Source organism: Ranitomeya imitator, chromosome 1 (assembly GCF_032444005.1).
Source record: "Ranitomeya imitator isolate aRanImi1 chromosome 1, aRanImi1.pri, whole genome shotgun sequence".
NCBI classification, from domain to species: domain Eukaryota; kingdom Metazoa; phylum Chordata; class Amphibia; order Anura; family Dendrobatidae; genus Ranitomeya; species Ranitomeya imitator.
Window position 1 is genome coordinate 108,206,793 of NC_091282.1, and position 19,102 is coordinate 108,225,894.

The window sequence follows — 19,102 nt, forward strand, 5'->3', positions numbered from 1 at the left end:
GTTAAGGTGAAATGCATTTTTGTTGTTGTCATGGACAATTTATATAAATGTACTGCGCTGATTATAGGGTCTGCTAATGTCTATATTGTGCTGTGTAGTACTGTATAAACACTGGGAACAATAGATGTTGCCCCAAAAATAGTTATTATATAAAACTGAACACATTTTCAATTAGAGTAATAAAACAAAAATGTTTGTGTCCTGATTTTGCTTTGAGATATTTGTTGTGGTGCCCCCTTCTGTTCTTGTAATTGTCCACCTAATGTGTTCAGTGCTGGTGGTCACACATGCCCAGTCGCTGAGTCCCACCACTTGGATCCTTTTGTACAACGGCCAACGGAGTGGAATAGAAAGCCAGATCTTAGAAACATAGAAGCGCAGGAACAACAACAACAAAAACTTGCCAGATTCAGGACAACAGCAACATTTACGCCTTGTCAAAAATTACATTGGATCTGTCATTTTCCAGTTATAGTTTACATGATCTCACAGAGTAATGTGATATGTACTCATGGGCAACCTCATTTAAAGACAACAGTCCATCAAGTTCAAGCTTTTTCCACCCATTATAGTTTATCACTAAATTATTTATAACCCACAATGCCATTTGTTGTAAGAAAAGCATCCAGCCCTTTTCTAAATGCTGTTATAGTATCTGCCATTACTACCTCTTGTGGTCGGGCATTTCACAGTCTGACTGCTCAGAATTTCGCTGGTGTAATCGCTTCTCCTCCACAGGAAGTGAAAGCCCCCTTTGTAAGGTACCAACTATTATTGATGGTCCTGTTCACATATTATGCAGTCTGCCTATCTAAACGGGCTGTTAAACGACCATCATTTAATGCCGAAGATCGCATGATTTAAATAGACGTTTTAAAAGTCAATTTGCCTGTGATCCAGCAGTTGTGTTTTATAAGATAGTGGCTTTCCAGTGTTGCAGTAACAGCGTTATCCATTCTATCAGCACATTACCCAATTAGCCAGCTCTCATGGTGAGATATAGAAAAAAACTCAGCTCCTCTCTACAGCTAATTTTATAATTGAATGTGTTGTTTCTAAGCTTAATTGGTCTATGACTTACAATATCAGTTCATTATTTGCAAATGGTAAAACTGAGCCAACCCCGGTTAGGGACGTGTAGCTGCCTGGCTCGCCATTGGATTGCCATCAGTAAGTGCTGTCTACGCAGCTAAAACAAATCGCCAAATAAGCGGTAATGTGACTAACTGGGGGGCTCTCATAGTAAATAATGCAAAGTAGAAAGCAAACAAAGAGCCTTCACAGATTGTTAATGAGTTCACTGAGGGTTATTACAAGGTAATATTATTTATATAACAGCTGTTCTTCTTTCATTTAAAATTCAATAACCTTTCCGGTGTGAACCTGCGGGCTGACCCCGAGTGCCATTACACAGCTTGTGGCAAAACTAAACGATAATTAAACAAAATCCCTTATTTCCCTACCTGCTGTTTCCACAAATTTCCCCGATGCATTAAAAGGCTAAGGTTATGCCAGCGCTATGATCGTAATGACATTTATTCTGCATAATGTACCGCAGAAGTGCACACACCAGTATGTAAATATATGATCTTTATGTATTATTGCGGCTTTATTTCTTTGCACTAAGCTCGAAGAAAATTTTCCTCCGTCTAAAAGCTCAATGAAATTTTATGTTTTTGGAGGGTATAATCTAACGCACCGGGTGTTAGGGAAATCAACCTGTTTTAATTAAAAGCAGTGTCCTGGCGCAATGTGGCCGGCAGCAGGGATCCATATTCATACAGGACCGTGAACTCTACATTCAGCGTAACCTAAGCCTACATGTGGCATCCAACGTTGGCACGCTTGCTGTTTTGCATTATAGTGCTTCTGCCCTTTACTGTGATTGCCGCCCCCGCAATGATTTTATGCACATCAGCGGAAGGCATTTTGTACATTATTCAGATTTTCTGTAAAGAATAAGATGCAACTAACAAAATATTATAATAGTGCTGGGATCAGACTGACATTTTTCACATTTTTATAGTGTTTTCTTCTTCAAACCAGGACCTTCATACCTGTTGGTATAAGTCTAATATGTAAGTGCAGATATATACTGTGGTCTTTAACAGACAAATATAACATAGAATAAAAACAATACATAAAACATTGCAGTAAATAAATGTATAGTAACACATGTAAACCAAGTATATATATATATATATATTTTTACATTTTTTAGTAAAAAAAAAACCTTGTTTTTATTCTAAGTTTTATTTGTCTGTTAATGGCCACAGTGAACATATTCACCTGCATATTACACTTGTAGTAACAGATGCGCTGGCCCTTGCTTTTGGTCTTGCTTCAGTTTTTCTTCTCTGTACATCAGTATGTTTGGGGTTGTGGCTGCTTCTTTTGGGCTGTGCCTTTTTACTCCTCTTTCCTCAGTCAGGCATGGGTCCTATTCTGCCACCGGCTGCTTTGATGCCTGCTGGCACATAGCGAGGTGAGTTACTAGGGATAGGCAACATCCTGGTTGGGTTGATCTTGTCGCGGTGGGGAAGGCTTTTACACTTTTTTGAAAGAAAAAAAATATCAGCTAAGTATCTTATGTTTTTTACGTATACTACAATCTATTTACTTACTATAATGTTTCATGCTTTGTTGTAATTCTAGGTTATAAAGGTGGTTCTAGGTATCGTTAACCAGCTCCAGAAAGGAGACCTCGTTTAATCTCTGCTGTAGGGTCCCTTTATCTATATATACACATCTGCTGTGTTTACTTATAGCAAATTACTAAAATTGGAAAAGATCCAGACGATAGCGGGTACGATAATTAAAGTATAAACTTTAGAGCCAGCTAGATAATATCATAGTCTACCAAGATGAAGTCGACTATTCGAAGCTTTGTACACTTGGGGGATAGTCAAATTAAATGGGGTGCCCCATCCCTCAGAACAGGACCCGAAGTGGGAGAATGGAGGTCCGGCTGAAGACCTTGAGAGCAGAACAGGACAAATTTCTGGAAATGGAAGTGGGAGAATGGAGGTCCGGCTGAAGACCTTGAGAGCAGAACAGTTCAAATTTCTGGGAATTGAAGTGGGAGAAGGGAGGTCCGGCTGAAGACCTTGAGAGCAGAACAGGACAAATTTCTGGGAATGGAAGTGGGAGAATGGAGGTCCGGCTGAAGACCTTGAGAGCAGAACAGGTCAAATTTCTGGGAATTGAAGTGGGAGAAGGGAGGTCCGGCTGAAGACCTTGAGAGCAGAACAGGACAAATTTCTGGGAATGGAAGTGGGAGAATGGAGGTCCGGCTGAAGACCTTGAGAGCAGAACAGGACAACTTTCTGGGAATAGAAGTGGGAAAATGAGACATAGAGGTTTGGCTGAAGACCTAGATATTTCGAGGCCTCCATTGGATCATAGGTCTGTTACCTATGGGTTATTTTACATCTAACTCACAAGGCGATATTGGTGATATCGCTGATGTACCATAATTATACGTGGAGATGAACAATACAGTATTAAGGTTTTTTTTCTTTTTGGGGACAGAGGGCTTCGGTGTGGGTATGTGCTTTTACATCAAACAATTTTTTTGTACGGTAATTTGTTTTACCCACATCTTGATACATTACGCTGTGTGTTTGTAAACAGCCAGAAAGTACATTTTACTACTTGGGCTAATTAGAAAGAATTAGCCGTGGGTTTTAATTATATGGATCATGAACTCTCTGTGTATAATAAAAAGGATGTTTTGGAATGTAGCCGTTGACTTTCTTCTGATACACCAGTCGTCCGCCTGTGTGCGCTAATAATTATACGGCTCTGAGCAGTCATTAAATACTGTATTTTTCTCCTTGTCATGAGTACATCTGCAGGGCAAACTATGGTTTTGTGTAGACATATAAGCTTTAGTGCGTTCCTATTGATACAGAGTGTTTTAAAAACATACAGAAAAATTACATTCACATGTATGTACAGTACAGACCAAAAGTTTGGACACACCTTCTCATTTAAAGATTTTTTCTGTATTTTCATAATTATGAAAATTGTAAATTCACACTGAAGGCATCAAAACTATGAATTAACACATGTGGAATTATATACTTAACAAAAAAGTGTAAAACAACTGAAAATGTCTTATATTCTAGGTTCTTCAAAGTAGCCACCTTCTGCTTTGATGACTGCTTTGCACACTCTTGGCATTCTCTTGATGAGCTTCAAGAGGTAGTCACCGGAAATGGTCTTCCAACAATCTTGAAGGAGTTCCCAGAGATGCTTAGCAGTTGTTGGCACTTTTGCCTCTGCGGTCCAGCTCACCCCAAACCATCTCGATTGGGTTCAGGTCTGGTGACTGTGGAGACCAGGTCATCTGGCGTAGCACCCCATCACTCTCCTTCTTGGTCAAATAGCAATTACACAGCCTGGAGGTGTGTTTGGGGTCATTGTCCTGTTGAAAAATAAATGATGGTCCAACTAGACGCAATCCGGATGGAATAGCATGCCGCTGCAAGATGCTGTGGTAGCCATGCTGTTTCAGTATGCCTTCAATTTTGAATAAATCCCCAACAGTGTCACCAGCAACGCACCCCCACACCATCACACCTCCTCCTCCTCCATGCTTCACGGTGGGAACCAGGCATGTAGAGTCCATCCTTTCACCTTTTCTGTGTCGCACAAAGACGCGGTGTTTGGAACCAAAGATCTCAAATTTGGACTCATCAGACCAAAGCATAGATTTCCACAGGTCTAATGTCCATTCTTTGTGTTCTTTAGCCCAACCAAGTCTCTTCTGCTTGTTGCCTGTCCTTAGCAGTGGTTTCCTAGCAGCTATTTTACCATCAAGGCCTGCTGCACAAAGTCTTCTCTTCACAGTTGTTGTAGAGATGTGTCTGCTTCTAGAACTCTGTGTGGCATTGACCTGGTCTCTAATCTGAGCTGCTGTTAACCTGCGATTTCTGAGGCTGGTGACTCGGATAAACTTATCTTCAGAAGCAGAGGTGACTCTTGGTCTTCCTTTCCTGGGGCGGTCCTCATGTGAGCCAATTTCTTTGTAGCGCTTGATGGTTTTTGCAACTGCACTTGGGGACACTTTCAAAGTTTTCCCAATTTTTCGGACTGTCTGACCTTCATTTCTTAAAGTAATGATGGCCACTCATTTTTATTTACTTAGCTGCTTTTTTTCTTGCAATAATGCAAATTCTAGCAGTCTATTCAGTAGAACTATCAGCTGTGTATCCACCAGACTTCTGATCAGCACAACTGATGGTCCCAACCCAATTTATAAAGCAAAAAATCCCACTTATTAAACCTGACAGGTCACACCTGTGAAGTGAAAACCATTTCCGGTGACTAAATCTTGAAGCTGATCAAGAGAATGCCAAGAGTGTGCAAAGCAGTCATCAAAGCAAAAGGTGGCTACTTTGAAGAACCTAGAATATAAGATATAATTTCAGTTGTTTCACACTTTTTTAAGTATATAATTCCACATGTGTTAATTCATAGTGTTGATGCCTTCAGTGTGAATGTACAATTTTCATAGTCATGAAAATACAGAAAAATCTTTAAATGAGAAGATGTGTCTAAGCACTGGTTGAGAGGTGTGTAATATCACCCGGTCAGCTCCCTGAGTCCCTGTACCCGCAGAGCAGCACACCACATATTGGCTGCTCTGAGCGCACAGGACCTGTGATGAGGTCACAGGATGGGAGGAGTCAGGGGGTCACATGATAGGGAGGACCTCCGTGTACAGGACTCTGCTGGTTGTCATGGCGCTGGATGAGGGTAAGCGTATGTGTGAGGTCAGGAGGTGTTTACAGTGTGGATGTAGCAGAGCCGTGTGTGTATGAGGTGTATGGAGCGGAGCAGCGTGTGAAAGGTGTATGGAGAGGAGTCGTGTGTGTAAGAGGTGTACAGAGCTGTGTGTATGAGGTGTACGGACCTCAGCTGCTTGTGTACGAGGTCTACGGATCGGAGCGTGTGAAAGATGTATGAAGCGGAGTCGTGTGTGTAAGAGGTGTACGGAGCGGAGCAGCATGTGAAAGGTGTACGGAGCGGAGTCGTATGTGTACGAGGTGTACAGAGCAGAGCCACGTGTGTACGGAGCAGAGCCGTGTGTGTATGGAGCGGAGCAGAGTGTGCAATGTGTATGGAGCGGAGTCTGTGTGTGTGTACGAGGTGTATGGAGCGGAGTCGTGTGTGTGTGTGCGAGGTGTATGGAGTGGAGTCGTGTGTGTGTGTGTGTACGGAGCAGAGCCGTGTGTGTACAAGGTGTACGGAGCGGAGTCCTGTGTGTAGGTGTACGGAGTGGAGTCGTGTGTGTGTGTGTGTGTACGAGGTGTATGGAGAGGAGCCGTTTGTGTACGAGGTGTACGGAGCGGAGTTGTATGTGTGTACGAGGTGTATGGAGAGGAGGTGTGTGTGTTTGAGGTGTACGGAACGGAGCCGCGTGTGCAAGGTGTATGGAGCGGATTCGTGTGTGTACGAGGTGTACGGAACGGACACTAGCTGTGTCTGATCGGAGCAGATATTGCTCCTCGCTCTGACACTGACTGACACAGGAGACACGGAGTGGTCTTTATCAGTGGCGTATCACAGCTGCAGCGACGTGAGCAATCAGCGGCGCAGCTGGATGACCTCATTCAGCGCCGCGGGAGTGGAAGCTGCTGGCTGCTGCGAGGGAGCGCAGTGAAAGGTGTGTGTGTGTGTAGTGATGGAGAAGGCAATGATGGGGGTGAGGTAACCATGTGTGGCCTTTATACTGTACCCATCATCATGTGGGGCCATTATACTGTACAAAGCATCATGTGAGCCCATTATACTGTACGGACCATCACGTGGGGCCAGTATACTGTACGCAGCATCATGTGGGGCCATTATACAGTATGGAGCATAATTTGGCCATTATACAGCATGGAGCATCATGTGTGGTCATATACAGCATGGAGCATCATGTGAAGCCATTATACAGTACGCAGCATCATGTGTGGCCATTATACAGTATGCAGCATCATGTGGGCCCATTATACTGTATGGAGCATCATGTGGTGCCAGTACACTGTACGCAGCATCATTTGGGCCATTATACAGTATGGAGCGCTGTATGTGGCCATTATACAGTATGGAGCATCATGTGTGGCCATTATACAGTATGGAGCATCATGTGTGGCCATTATACAGTATGCAGCATCATGTGGGCCCATAATACTGTATGGAGCATCACGTGGGGCCAGTACACTGCACGCAGCATCTTTTGGGCCATTATGCAGTATGGAGCGCTGTGTGTGGCCATTAAACAGTATGGAGAATCATACTGTACCCTCTTGACCATGATACCAAATGTAACGGATGTTTTAGGCATTGACTTCTGTATTTGCTCAGTAATGTCTTCCAGTTATGGCTTGAATAAGACTGTAGTGAATGTAGGCAGGATGCGTGGGCGTTGGCCCCATGTTTAGGCATAAAAGCTACAAACCATTGATGGTTGTCCAATTTTTTGTTTTTTTCTTATTAACATCTCGTTTTATTTGTAACAGATGAAATAATATGGCCAGAAAAAGAAGAAGCTCCTCCATCTGATTCTCAGGATCTTATCAGTGTACTACTCAGGCAAAATCCTCTGGAAAGACTTGGAACAGGTAAAGTGTCTCACTATAAGGCCGTATACCCAGAACTGGAATAATTTCATATTTTATATTCTGCAAAGAAGACATCGCTGACAGGTGATTTGCATCGATGTCCAGTCATAAGTGAAATACTGTGCAGAGAACTCCCTGTAGACTTGTGCAGACGTTCACACTAGAGGGACCTGTTTCTCTTCCTATTTTAGAGGCAGTGATGTGTGACCATGAGGTGTCAGAAAAATATATATGTGACACTCCATGATGTGCCATGAAATCCTCAATTCACTGGTCACAGGGTATATACTAATGTATCTGGTGGTAGGTTTCTTGCTAATACAAGTGGTTTTGTGTAATTTACTCTGTTATTGCTGTGATGTTATCATGAACTGCGTGCTGTGAGGACTCTCAGGCACCAGAAGCAGGCAGTCACGCGAGCAATTTGCATACTCCCGGCCATATTCCAACTAGACTGTTTCCGGCCTTGCTCAGTGCACTTGCATTGAATGAGGCTGCACCCTTCTAGTGTAAATGTGTCCGGGAATATGCATATCACATACCTGCAGTCACATGACTGTCTACCCGCGTCCCCTAAGAATCCTCACAGTGCGCAGTGCTCACAATATGAAGATTCACAAGTCTGCAGTCACATAGAGACACTACAGACTCGTAGCTTAAGACCGGAATACCCTTTAATCCTGCATTTAGGAAATTGGCAATAACAGAAAAATTCTGCTCAAAGATGTACATAACACTGAAACTTGGCTCAAGCTTCTTTTTTATTATTCTTATATGCATAATTCATAATGAAATGCACTAACAAAACAAAAGAACTGTGAACCCTGACTGTAAATCCTGTAGTACCTTGTGTCCACAGCTTATTGAATGCACCTTCCCTGCCTGTCTGGCTGCTGATCACACCCCCTAGGATTAGCGGTGATTGCCAGTTGTCATTGGGGCATGTATATTAGTCTGGCACTAGCTCACCTATGTCAAACTCAGGCCCGCAAGCCAAATAGGGACCGCAGAGTGACTATATTTGCCCCCCCCATCTGACATCGCATTTTCATCTGTATCTGCATCCTCATCCTCTGGGGCCCATTATTTTGTATAGAGGCCTGCATGGGGCCATTATACTGTATGGAAGACAATGCAGGCTCATTATACTGTATGGAGGGCTATGTGGGTCCAGCATACTCTATGGAAGGCAATGGGGGCCCGTTACACTGTATGGAGGAATGTGTGGGGCCCATTATACTGTATGGAGGGCTGTGTGAGGATCACAGTTGGGAAATCATACTGAGATGGGGTTACCATACTTTACCAGGGGGTTCAAGGGGGGAGGGAGGAGGCGTACAGAAGGGTCATCATACCATGCATGTGGAGAAATTTGCTGTGGGGGCAGCTTACTGTGTTTGGGAGGCTCTTAAGTTGGGATGCATGATTATTTTTATTATTAAAAGTTTATTACATATTTAAATTAGGCAATTGGGCCATAATCTTTTTACTGTTCTTATACAACATATAATATTTTATTCCAGTTTGCCCATTTGTAATTATGTGATCATTTTATTCTAAGTTCTTTTCATTGCATTTTACTTTGTTCGTTGGACAACACCTTTAAGTTTGTTTCCATATGAAATGGTTTTTCATTAAATTTGATAAGTAAAAACTCCACCAATTGTAGACTTTTTAAAATAAATTTTAAGGTTGACCCTCGACTTTGTCCAAGATTTTAATTCTGGCCCTTTGTGTATACGAGTTTGACATTCCTTCACTAGCCGGTCAGTACTGACCATTAGTGATGAGTATACTCATTGCTCGGGTTTTTCCGAGTATTTGTTAGTGTTTAGAGTTTTTTTTTTTGTTGATTCAGCTGCTTGATTTACAGCTATTAGCCAGCCTAAGTACATGTGGGGGTTGCCTGGTTGCTAGGGAATCCCCACATGTAATCAAGCTGTCTAGTAGCCGCAAATCATATAGCTGCGGCAAGGAATACTAAATCTCCGAGCAGTCATAAATACTCAGAGACCACCCGAGTAACGAGTATACTCACTCATCACTACTGACCATGCCAAACCCTATATGCCTACTGACAAGAGGAATGGTAACGTCCAGTGAAATTATTACACATGTCCGGAGGGAAAAAAAACTGGAGAAATATCTGAATGCAAAAATGTTCCTGCAGTATTTTAGGGGAAATACAAAGATTGCCGCCAACAGTCATATGTTAGCAGGGTGATGTGCTCATCTAATAGCTTTTGACAGCAGTTATCTTCTCTTATTTCCGGAGCAGTTTCTCAGTCTCTTTTTTTAATGTTTTCACTCTGCATGTGTTGGACAGTGGATGAGAAGATGTGCACAGATATTGATCGGCATTTCAGCTTTAGCATTAATAATATCAGATCTAAGCAGGGGATTATAGCCATTACCCCAGTGATACATAATACACAAGTCTATAAGTACAGACAGACAGCCAGCACTTCATGCCAATGTCGCTGACGTAAGCTGCTAATACCTTACTGATTAACTTTTGGAATGTACCATGATAAAGGTTTTATTCTTATTCTATCCACTTTTTTAAATCAAACACCTAGGAATTGCCAATTAGGTTTTTTTTACATCTTTTTATTGACATTTTATATTAGAATAACACAAGACAAAGAAAAAAATACAGAAGTATCTCAAGCCAACATTGGCATACAAGCGTGAATGACGAGAATTATACTGAGCGTAATAAAGTCAATTTCTCTAGTACAAAAAAAAAAGTGACTGTCATGATTTACAACTGTATTCTTAATCTTGGAGGTTCGCCCCATTGCATAGGAGATTACTTCCCGATTACTGTGGGTTCTGATCGCTTGGACCCCCATTGATCCTGAGAACTCGAGGCTCTAAAGAGCCCTGTGTGAATGGAGCAGTGATCAATCATGCGCACTACTGCTCCATTCATTTTTAACAAGACCCCTGGAGGTGGCCAAGCACTGCGCTCTGCTGGTCTTTGGTACTCCTATATTAACTAATAGAGCGGCAGTGCACATGAATGACTACTGCTCCATTCACACTGGACTCTTCAGAGCCCTGGTTCTCGGGATCAGTGGTGGTCCCAGCGGTACTCAGCAATAAGGAAGTTATCCCCATCATAAAGATTATGGAATACCTTGACAACTTGAGAATACCCGTTTATAAGGGTTCTCCAGGACTTAAACATTAATTGCCTATCCTTAGGATAGGCCATCAATGTTTGATCCGTGGGGTTGCGATTCTCGGAACCTCCGCTGTTAGTCTTTTCCCAGTGTCGGCAGCTGCCAGACTTGCTCAGTTACGGAGCTGCACAGTACAGCTCTGTTGACAGAATAATGGCCGTGGCCTGGTACTGCACATTTGCTACCTATTGATTTAAATAAAGTTCACAGATCTGTGCTGTACAACTCCATAACTGAGCAGCTGTGATCGCTGACGACAACAGGAACAACTGATCCGCAAGGGGTGCCATGTGTCGCACCTCCACCGATCAGCATTTATAACCTATCCTAAGGACTGGCCATCAATATTAAAGTTCCAGATTAAGCTAGCCAAGCTTATAAACAATTGTCATAGAATGTTGTAGACACTGCATAATTATTGTATAACCTTTAAAACTACTCCCCTATGTGCATTTATTTTCGGTGAAAAAGTTTAGTTGTATATTACTTGGGATATATTCACATGTAGCACAAATTCTGCATATTTTTAGTCTAGATTTGCGGGTATAAAATCCGTGGACTAATACTGTAGCTGCAAAGTGAATTATATGTTAATAAATTACATCAAAATGGTGCAGAAAAGTATCTGTGTGTAAACTGATCTGCATCCTTGGATTTTATATCCATTGCTTGTCAGTTTTTGGGAGATTTTCACCATGGGTCTTCACTCATCTTTCCAATACATATTGGGAGACAAAATCTTGAGTGTTTGATTGGATCGTAGATTCGATGCGGAGTAGGAGTAGAAATCTGTAGCTGATTTTTTTTTTTTCTGTACCGGTTTGTATAAACCCTTACCTCAAAAATAAATCCTCTACATCTCTTGTACATAGTGATACTAGATAGAAGTGTAAAGGAAAAGAAATTCAAATCCCTGTTTAAGAAAAAAGCCCTGGATATCTGCTTGAGGATCATGTAATTAGCCTATTATTCTACATAAGGCTGTTGGGAAAGGGGTAAAGCCCTTATATGACGATACATTTAATAAATCTCTTCTCGTACACCTGGCCATTATTTTCATCAGAGGGCTTACGCTAGGGTGTTATTCTGATAACATCTGTTCTAAAAATGTTTTTTTTTCTCTATACTTTGCATTCGTGACCCTATTAATTCTTCCTAAGTCTTATGCCCATGGGCACATTAATTGTCAGTACAGAGGCACGTGAAAATATATAATGGGAGTGATCGGAAAGGTTCAAACCACAATGCACGTAAAACCCTAATTGTTGGACCCTTCAGAGAACCATTAATTAAAGTAAATCTATACAACTCCTGACAGGTTATTGAGTTTGTGCAGAATAAAAAATGTTGTAGTTATTGTCTTTGCTTGTGTTTGTCCTCACCGTCCTTGTCCTTCCTGCCCCTTAATTGTCCTAGCCATTACCCCCCTATATCTTGCATACCCAGGTAAATCAGGCTTGGCCTGGCAGGTTCCATATTTTCTTGTCTTTTCCAGCAACTGAAGACTTTCTTGCTGCCTTACTAGAAGTGAAATAAAAGCATAACTGCCCCACGTATTTCAGCATAATTGTTATTTTTTATTGTTATATTTTATTAAATGAATTCTTACGTAATTCTAGGAATTTAAGGGCATTTGATGAGTTATACATTGAGGCCGTATGATTTCTGTGTATCCGCAACTACAGGGTATTTACAAATCTGTTCAGAAATGGAAGCTTTTTGTAAGGAAATTCTGCTTTCGATGTTTGTGTTTTTTTAGTCCTTCACTATGTGGTGGAAGATGCGGGCATACATACATGCAATGTTCATACATGCAAGTTTTTTGTCTGTTGGCTTTTTCATGCAAACAGATTTTGCATACTAAAACAGTACGGTCACTTTTTTAGAAGTACAGAAATATTCACAATAATCTAAGCGTGACACATAAAGATATGGAATAGTGCTCACCTGTGTCATTCTAACAACTTTTTCTGCCCATTGCTTTCCCAGGGGGAGCTTACGAGGTGAAGCAACATCCCTTCTTTTGTGCCTTAGACTGGAACAGCTTATTAAGACAGAAAGCAGAGTTCATTCCTCAGCTCGAATCTGAAGATGACACGAGCTATTTTGACAGTAAGTCGAGTGAGATATTAAGGCTGTGTCATTGCATGGAAGTAACCTGTGACATTGTAGGCTACAGCATAGATTTCAAGATTTTTATACAAAACTTGACTGCTTCTCTTCTATATTTAGTTGGATGATCAATGGTCAGAACGCAGTTCATCATATTACTTTAATTTAGATAAGACACTTTTCTCTCTACCAGTTATCAATGAATCGCATTCATGGTATTTTCTTCTAATGATTGAACATTCTGACTTCCAGCCCGATCTGAAAAATACCATCATATGGAAACTGAAGAGGAAGATGATACTAATGATGAGGATTTCAGCATGGAAATTAGACAGTTTTCATCATGCTCACATAGGTTCTCTAAAGTAGGTATATGTGTTATTAATTGATCTACTTTACTACTTATGGGAAAATGCTGAACTATATGGATATCCTGGAAGAGTATAATAACCATAATTGGTCAGTTGAAGGACTTGTCCAACCCTTTTAGAATTTGGCCCTTGCTCTCGGCACCACCAACCAACCAGCACCTGATTTTTTGCCCAGGGAAAACCTTGATGCTACAGGCTAGCAGACAGATGACTGTATTACCCCCATGAGGATTGCATCGTATTTTTCGAACTGGCCGTCAGCTCTCCTGACTGAGTGTAACAGCTGCAAAGAAATACATACTTTCATGCTCAGGTGCGGCGAGCCGACGACCAGTCCAAGGATTGCGATGCGTTCGTCACATGGTCAATATGGCCGTCTGACTGCATCCATCCTAAAATGTATTATATTCCAGGCATTCAGATGAATGCCTATCCCTGTAATACAAATACGTCCAAAACAGGCAAAAGGCAGGAAATGTCATAATATTGAAATATACATTCAAATCTTTTGCCTGTCCGTTGTACCTCTTGGTATTTGTTTCCTGTAATATCGAGATGATATCACCTTGACATATGTGACTACTGCAACCAGTTATTGGTGTCTGTGTTCCAGTCTAACTATGCTTGTAAGTAATACTACTTTCTTGTTTTAAGGCATTTTCCCTTAAGGCCCATTTTTGTTGAACCAAGACAGTCCCTTTAAATACTTATTGCTTTAGTAGAGCTGTTACTGTAAATTAGTTGTGCAATTGTGTGAAACATGAATACACCAGACACAATGCTTTGCTTTGAAACCAATGAGAATTATTGATAATGCACTTATGTTTTGTAATTCCTACTTGTACTATTAGTCCTTATTTCTTTTTTGTGTATTTTAGGTATTTAGCAGTATCGACCAGATGATGCAGAACAAAATGGAAGAAAAAGATGATACCACCGAGAAGACAAAAAACCTGAATTTACCTCCAGTGGAATCTCTCAGCTGGAGCTCCGAATACTCCGAGATGTTAGTAAAATATGTGGCCGTTTCTATGCAAATAATGCAGTCGTGGACAACATATTGTTATGGTTGAGACTTTTTTTTTTCCACCAAAGGGAAATGTTTAAGGGGACATGATTGTTTAAACCAATCACAAGCATTCGGTGCAGCCTTGGTGTTGTCCATACAGTTCAGTGCACCATCCCATCTACTTGTTTTTCATCTATTTCCATCCTCATTTTACTTGATTGACAGTTTGGGGTTAACCAGTGCAAAGTGAGGGTGGAGATAGATAGTAGGTGGGAAGGTGACCTGAACTACTCATCCATGCCAAGGGTTCACCGAGTGCCTGTACTTGGTTTGAACAATCATTTTATGCTGACATATTACCTTTAAGTCATAGTAATGCTGCAATGTTACCACCATTACTCAAGAGTAGAGATGAGTGGATCTATTCGATAGACTCTGGTCCAGCATCCAGGTCATTGGTACTTGGGGGCAAGACAATATATCCGTGAATTATTTACCTTCTGACATCCCCGATGCAGCTGTGCGTCAGATGACGTTGCGCCAGCCCTGACAAATCAACTGCTGGGAAGCTGGTAAGAGATTCATGGGACATCTAAGCTCCAGGTACCACTGATCTGGATGCAGGACCAGAATCCCGGGAATCAATCCACTGATCTCTACTCAGTAGTGACACCAAGCACTAGCTTTAATAGTGCAGACAGGTCTAGAAATGTAGTGGAGATGAGATATTTAGTGCAGCTTCTAAAAACATCCACATCCACAATCTACTGAAGAGGAAGCGTGTAGTATCACATAACACCCAGGCTAATAAAGGAGAAGGTCACTAGTAGAACCAACGCTGTAGGATATCCACATTTCCTAGTGAGGTATATGGGCTGGAGTTAACCATATCACACAGTTCAGATTGAATTGAAACCTAATGGTAATTGGTTGTTATGAGTAGAGTTGAGTGAATATGTTCGGAATCGTTTGCCGAATCTAAACGTGCCATATTGGTACCTTATTTGTGCCGAATTTATGTTTGATGATTGGTTCCGAACATATTCATTCATTTCTACTCCCATTGACACCAATGACGTTCAACTGTTTTCGGCGATTATTGCAATAACAATATTGCCTGCCCATCCGAATCAGGAGCAAATTTGGAAAACTCTCAATTGTAGTTATGAGAGGCTTCTTGTAAAGGGGTCCAAAAATTGTACAGAAATGGTTGTCTGAGAAGTGATATATTTTACCAAAATGATCAAAAAAAGTCCAATCTCCTGTCACTGTCTGTTGCTGGCCAGTCTCCCGCTTGTCTCTAATTTCTGCTGGAGCAATGACATCCAGTAACAGTAACATGTTTGACTGCTAATGACTGACTGTAGCGGATCACCGCTGCCGAAGTCAGATGTCTCTGTCACAGGACCTCATTACTGTAGTACGAATTCTAGACATTAGAACAGGAGAGTTTGGTTCCTTTCATTATTTTTAAACAAATGTGAACATTTTGCCAAAATATTTTATTGTCTAGACGCCTTTAGCCCCTTGCGAGCAGGTTTTTTACTTCTACACTTTGCAGAGGAAGTTTCTGTCTGACAAACCTCTATGGAATATGAAGCAATAAAGCAAAGGTCATGAGTCCGATAAAAAGGGAATTAGTGTGAAAGTTCAAGTGGAAGTAAGAGTAGATTGCTGTTCTGTTTTAGCTCAAATGAAACTGAAAAACATTGTCTCATTCTAAATATGAATAACAAAGTATTGAAGAAAGAGTACATGGCATCTAAGATATTCTCTATAATGGTGGAAGAGATTGAATTGTGACACTCACCAGTGCATAAAAAAAATCAAAAGGCTTTTTTCCATGTAGTTAACACATAGCGTGGTAGTGTATGGCACACTTCAAGATACAGGCAAGAGCCTTTTCACGCCGAGCAGGCGCTTCTTTCTCCGAGGGACCAGGAAGAATCTCCTGATCGTCGCGAAACGGCTCTTGTCCATATCTTGAAGTATGCCATACACTACCACACTAATTTTTATCTAAAACCTTTTGAATTTTTTATGCACGGGTCCGTACCGCAATTTCATCTCTTCTACTATTATATTGAACAGTCTACAAATAATTTTGCTATGAAAAGGGAAACATGTTATGTGGAGTACCATTATTTTTTTCATTTCTTTGGGCTATAATATATTCCCTGCCTTTCCTGACCCTCATTAGTCTCTTTATGTAGGCTATGATTCTTCTGGTTGTGGAGCTGACACTTGGCTTTTTTTCTTGAGTGTCCATCATATACAGTTTATTAATATACATATTATATATGCAGTGGTCATAGACCATTTACACTTTTTTTTAACAAAGGTACAGTATATGCCACTTGCCCTTGTTATACAGGCTGAAGTTATATACCTTGTTTGTTTGTGAGAGGTGTCTGGTACTCTACTGCAATTCCAGGCACAACACATTGACAGGGGTGGCGCTCTTTCTAGAAAGTCAGAACTTTTTTTTTCTGATTCTGGATTTTTCAAACCAGCATGGTTGTCACATTTTCCTCTCCATTGTTGTAAATATTCACTTTCTTCTAAAGCACCATATTCTAGTTTCTACTACACGTAGAGAACATGAACAATATGCATAAGGACGAGCTCTGCTCAATGACAACTCACTGTTTGTTTCCATTGATCAAACAGGCAGCAGCTATCTATATCAACGTCTTCAGATGCTGAAAGTCTCAAGCAGCGGCACAACGCCAGCCTCCTGCCAAAGTTTGCCATCTCCTCTGACCTAGAGCGAGATGATTCTGGGGCTGGGGAATCACAGGAAGAAGGAGACAAGTCTGTTCTTGTATCAGAAGATTCTCCGCAGGATGATCCTGATCTCTCTACACCGGTCAGCATCAGCAGCTCCACAGTGTCAGGTGTGTATTTATTGTCCTGCAGGCCTTGCAAAGTTATGGATGTCTGTTATCTACTTTAGCTTCCGTCTCTCCTAAACCCTATTTTGCTGTGCTGTTTCAATACCCAGTTCATTCTCCTTTACAAGCTCCTTTGAATTGAGGCTCAGCAAGAATCCATACCCTGCATTCAAACGGACTCTACGTCTCTGATCCTCTCTGCTCTCCTTTCCGATACTGATATAGGGGAATCCTGGTACAAAGACTGTTAGAATATAATGTATAGATTCTTGATCAGCAGCAGTTAAAAGGATCTTGTAAAGGAGCATGAACTGGGCATTGCAGCCTACTGTTCAGTGGAGAAGGAAGCAAAGTTATGTGTAATTACAAACATACATAACTTTGTAAAGCCTGGAGGATAATTAAAAAGTAACTAAACTTTTTTAATCCATATTTAGGTCCTTAAAGAAAATGAAGTGTATCCTCAAATTTCCTCATTAGGCTAGAAGCAGAATTGACATTGTCTTTGGAGCATGAAACATGTATTTTACATAGGGTCCAATACAAATATGTTCAGATTAAAGGAAAATTAGATGAACCATACTGGCTTTTCGGTATGTACTATCTGCAGGCTGAATTGTGATTTATTTTTCCCCCCACAGAATGTACTAGAATAGCAATCTGTGTTCGCATTCAATAGCCATATCTGTATCATTTAATAGTATTGAAGTATTGAAGATGAGCCCTTCAGCCCGTTCCTCATATCTATTCATTTCACATATGTCTGGATAGTAGGAATAGTCTTTCGCTGTATAGCCGTGGTTGTTGTAATATCTCTGTCCTTTCTTCCTTGAACAGTGAGTAGTTTTTCAGAACACTTAGATCAGATAAATGGAAGGAGCGAGAGCGTGGACAGCACAGATAATTCCTCAAAGCTCTCCAATGAAACCGCTTCTCATATGGCTCGCCAGCGATTAGAAAACACAGAGAAGCAGAAATTGTCTGGGAAAGTGACTAAGTCCATCTCTGCTAGTGCTCTGTCTCTCATGATCCCTGGAGGTAGTGCTATACAACCCCTAAGCATGAAATCTTCTGACTTTTGCATGTCCTTCTCTCACCATTTGCCATCCATTATTACATCATTTGTTTGCAACGACTTGCTGTTACGTGGGATTTCCTGTTTGTGGCACAGGGGAAGGAAAGGAGATGTGATTGGAAAAGGAAAGTGTAACATAACATTTCAGATAGTTTTATTAAAATGACTAAACTAGCAGCATATTACAGAGACACTGATGCAGAGTGATGTGCCAAAAACGCAATGTAAAGTCTACATTATGGTGGTTCTAATACAAAGTAAATGCTAAGCAAACTGCGTGAATCCCCTACATTAACGCCGTAGCATGCTATGCAGGATTGTGTAATGCCTGCTACATCTATAATGCTCACAATTTGTTATCTTGTGTCCTGGTTGTAAGGGGAATTTCACCCTTAAAGGGGTTGTCTCAAGTTCTTTCTTCAGGAGCACACTGCTCCCCTGCCTTTTGGTTTCCTACTTGCTCTAAGGCACAGTATGCCCTTGATGATTGACAGGTTGAACCAACCACATCAGAGCGCCGCTGGCCCATACCCTGCTGCCTTCGATGCTGCTTTATGAGCCAGCATTGCCTGTGGATCCAGCAATCTGGGCAATTTCCGAGCAGCACTTGCAAGCTCTATAGCAAAGATCTTGTATGCAATGCACTACTTGCATGATAAACTGCATCAGTGGCCATTAATCTAGGCATCATTGACATCATTCAGCTCATGCTGAAAACTATACACTTCAGCTACGCACCAGATTTCTGCTACCCCAACTGATTGATTGATTCCATCAATGTATTACCTACAAGGGTGCCTGCTGCAGTTTTGATAAAATTACGATTTTATCTGCTGC

The 19,102-nt window shown here is 41.2% G+C and overlaps 1 protein-coding gene across 6 annotated transcripts in view; it reads left to right on the forward strand.

Moving 5' to 3' along the window:
- Positions 1-19,102, forward strand: part of MAST4 (microtubule associated serine/threonine kinase family member 4) — a 716,609-nt gene that overhangs the window by 684,703 nt on the left and 12,804 nt on the right. For 4 of the 6 annotated variants that reach the window (XM_069749605.1, XM_069749636.1, XM_069749621.1 and 1 more), the window contains 6 exons: positions 7,515-7,616; positions 12,794-12,916; positions 13,169-13,281; positions 14,166-14,293; positions 16,967-17,193; positions 18,028-18,228. In XM_069749605.1, coding sequence (XP_069605706.1) covers positions 7,515-7,616; positions 12,794-12,916; positions 13,169-13,281; positions 14,166-14,293; positions 16,967-17,193; positions 18,028-18,228 — 894 coding nt within the window. The remainder of the gene's footprint in view (positions 1-7,514; positions 7,617-12,793; positions 12,917-13,168; positions 13,282-14,165; positions 14,294-16,966; positions 17,194-18,027; positions 18,229-19,102) is intronic. The other 2 variants (XM_069749612.1, XM_069749643.1) reach the window with 1 other exon arrangement.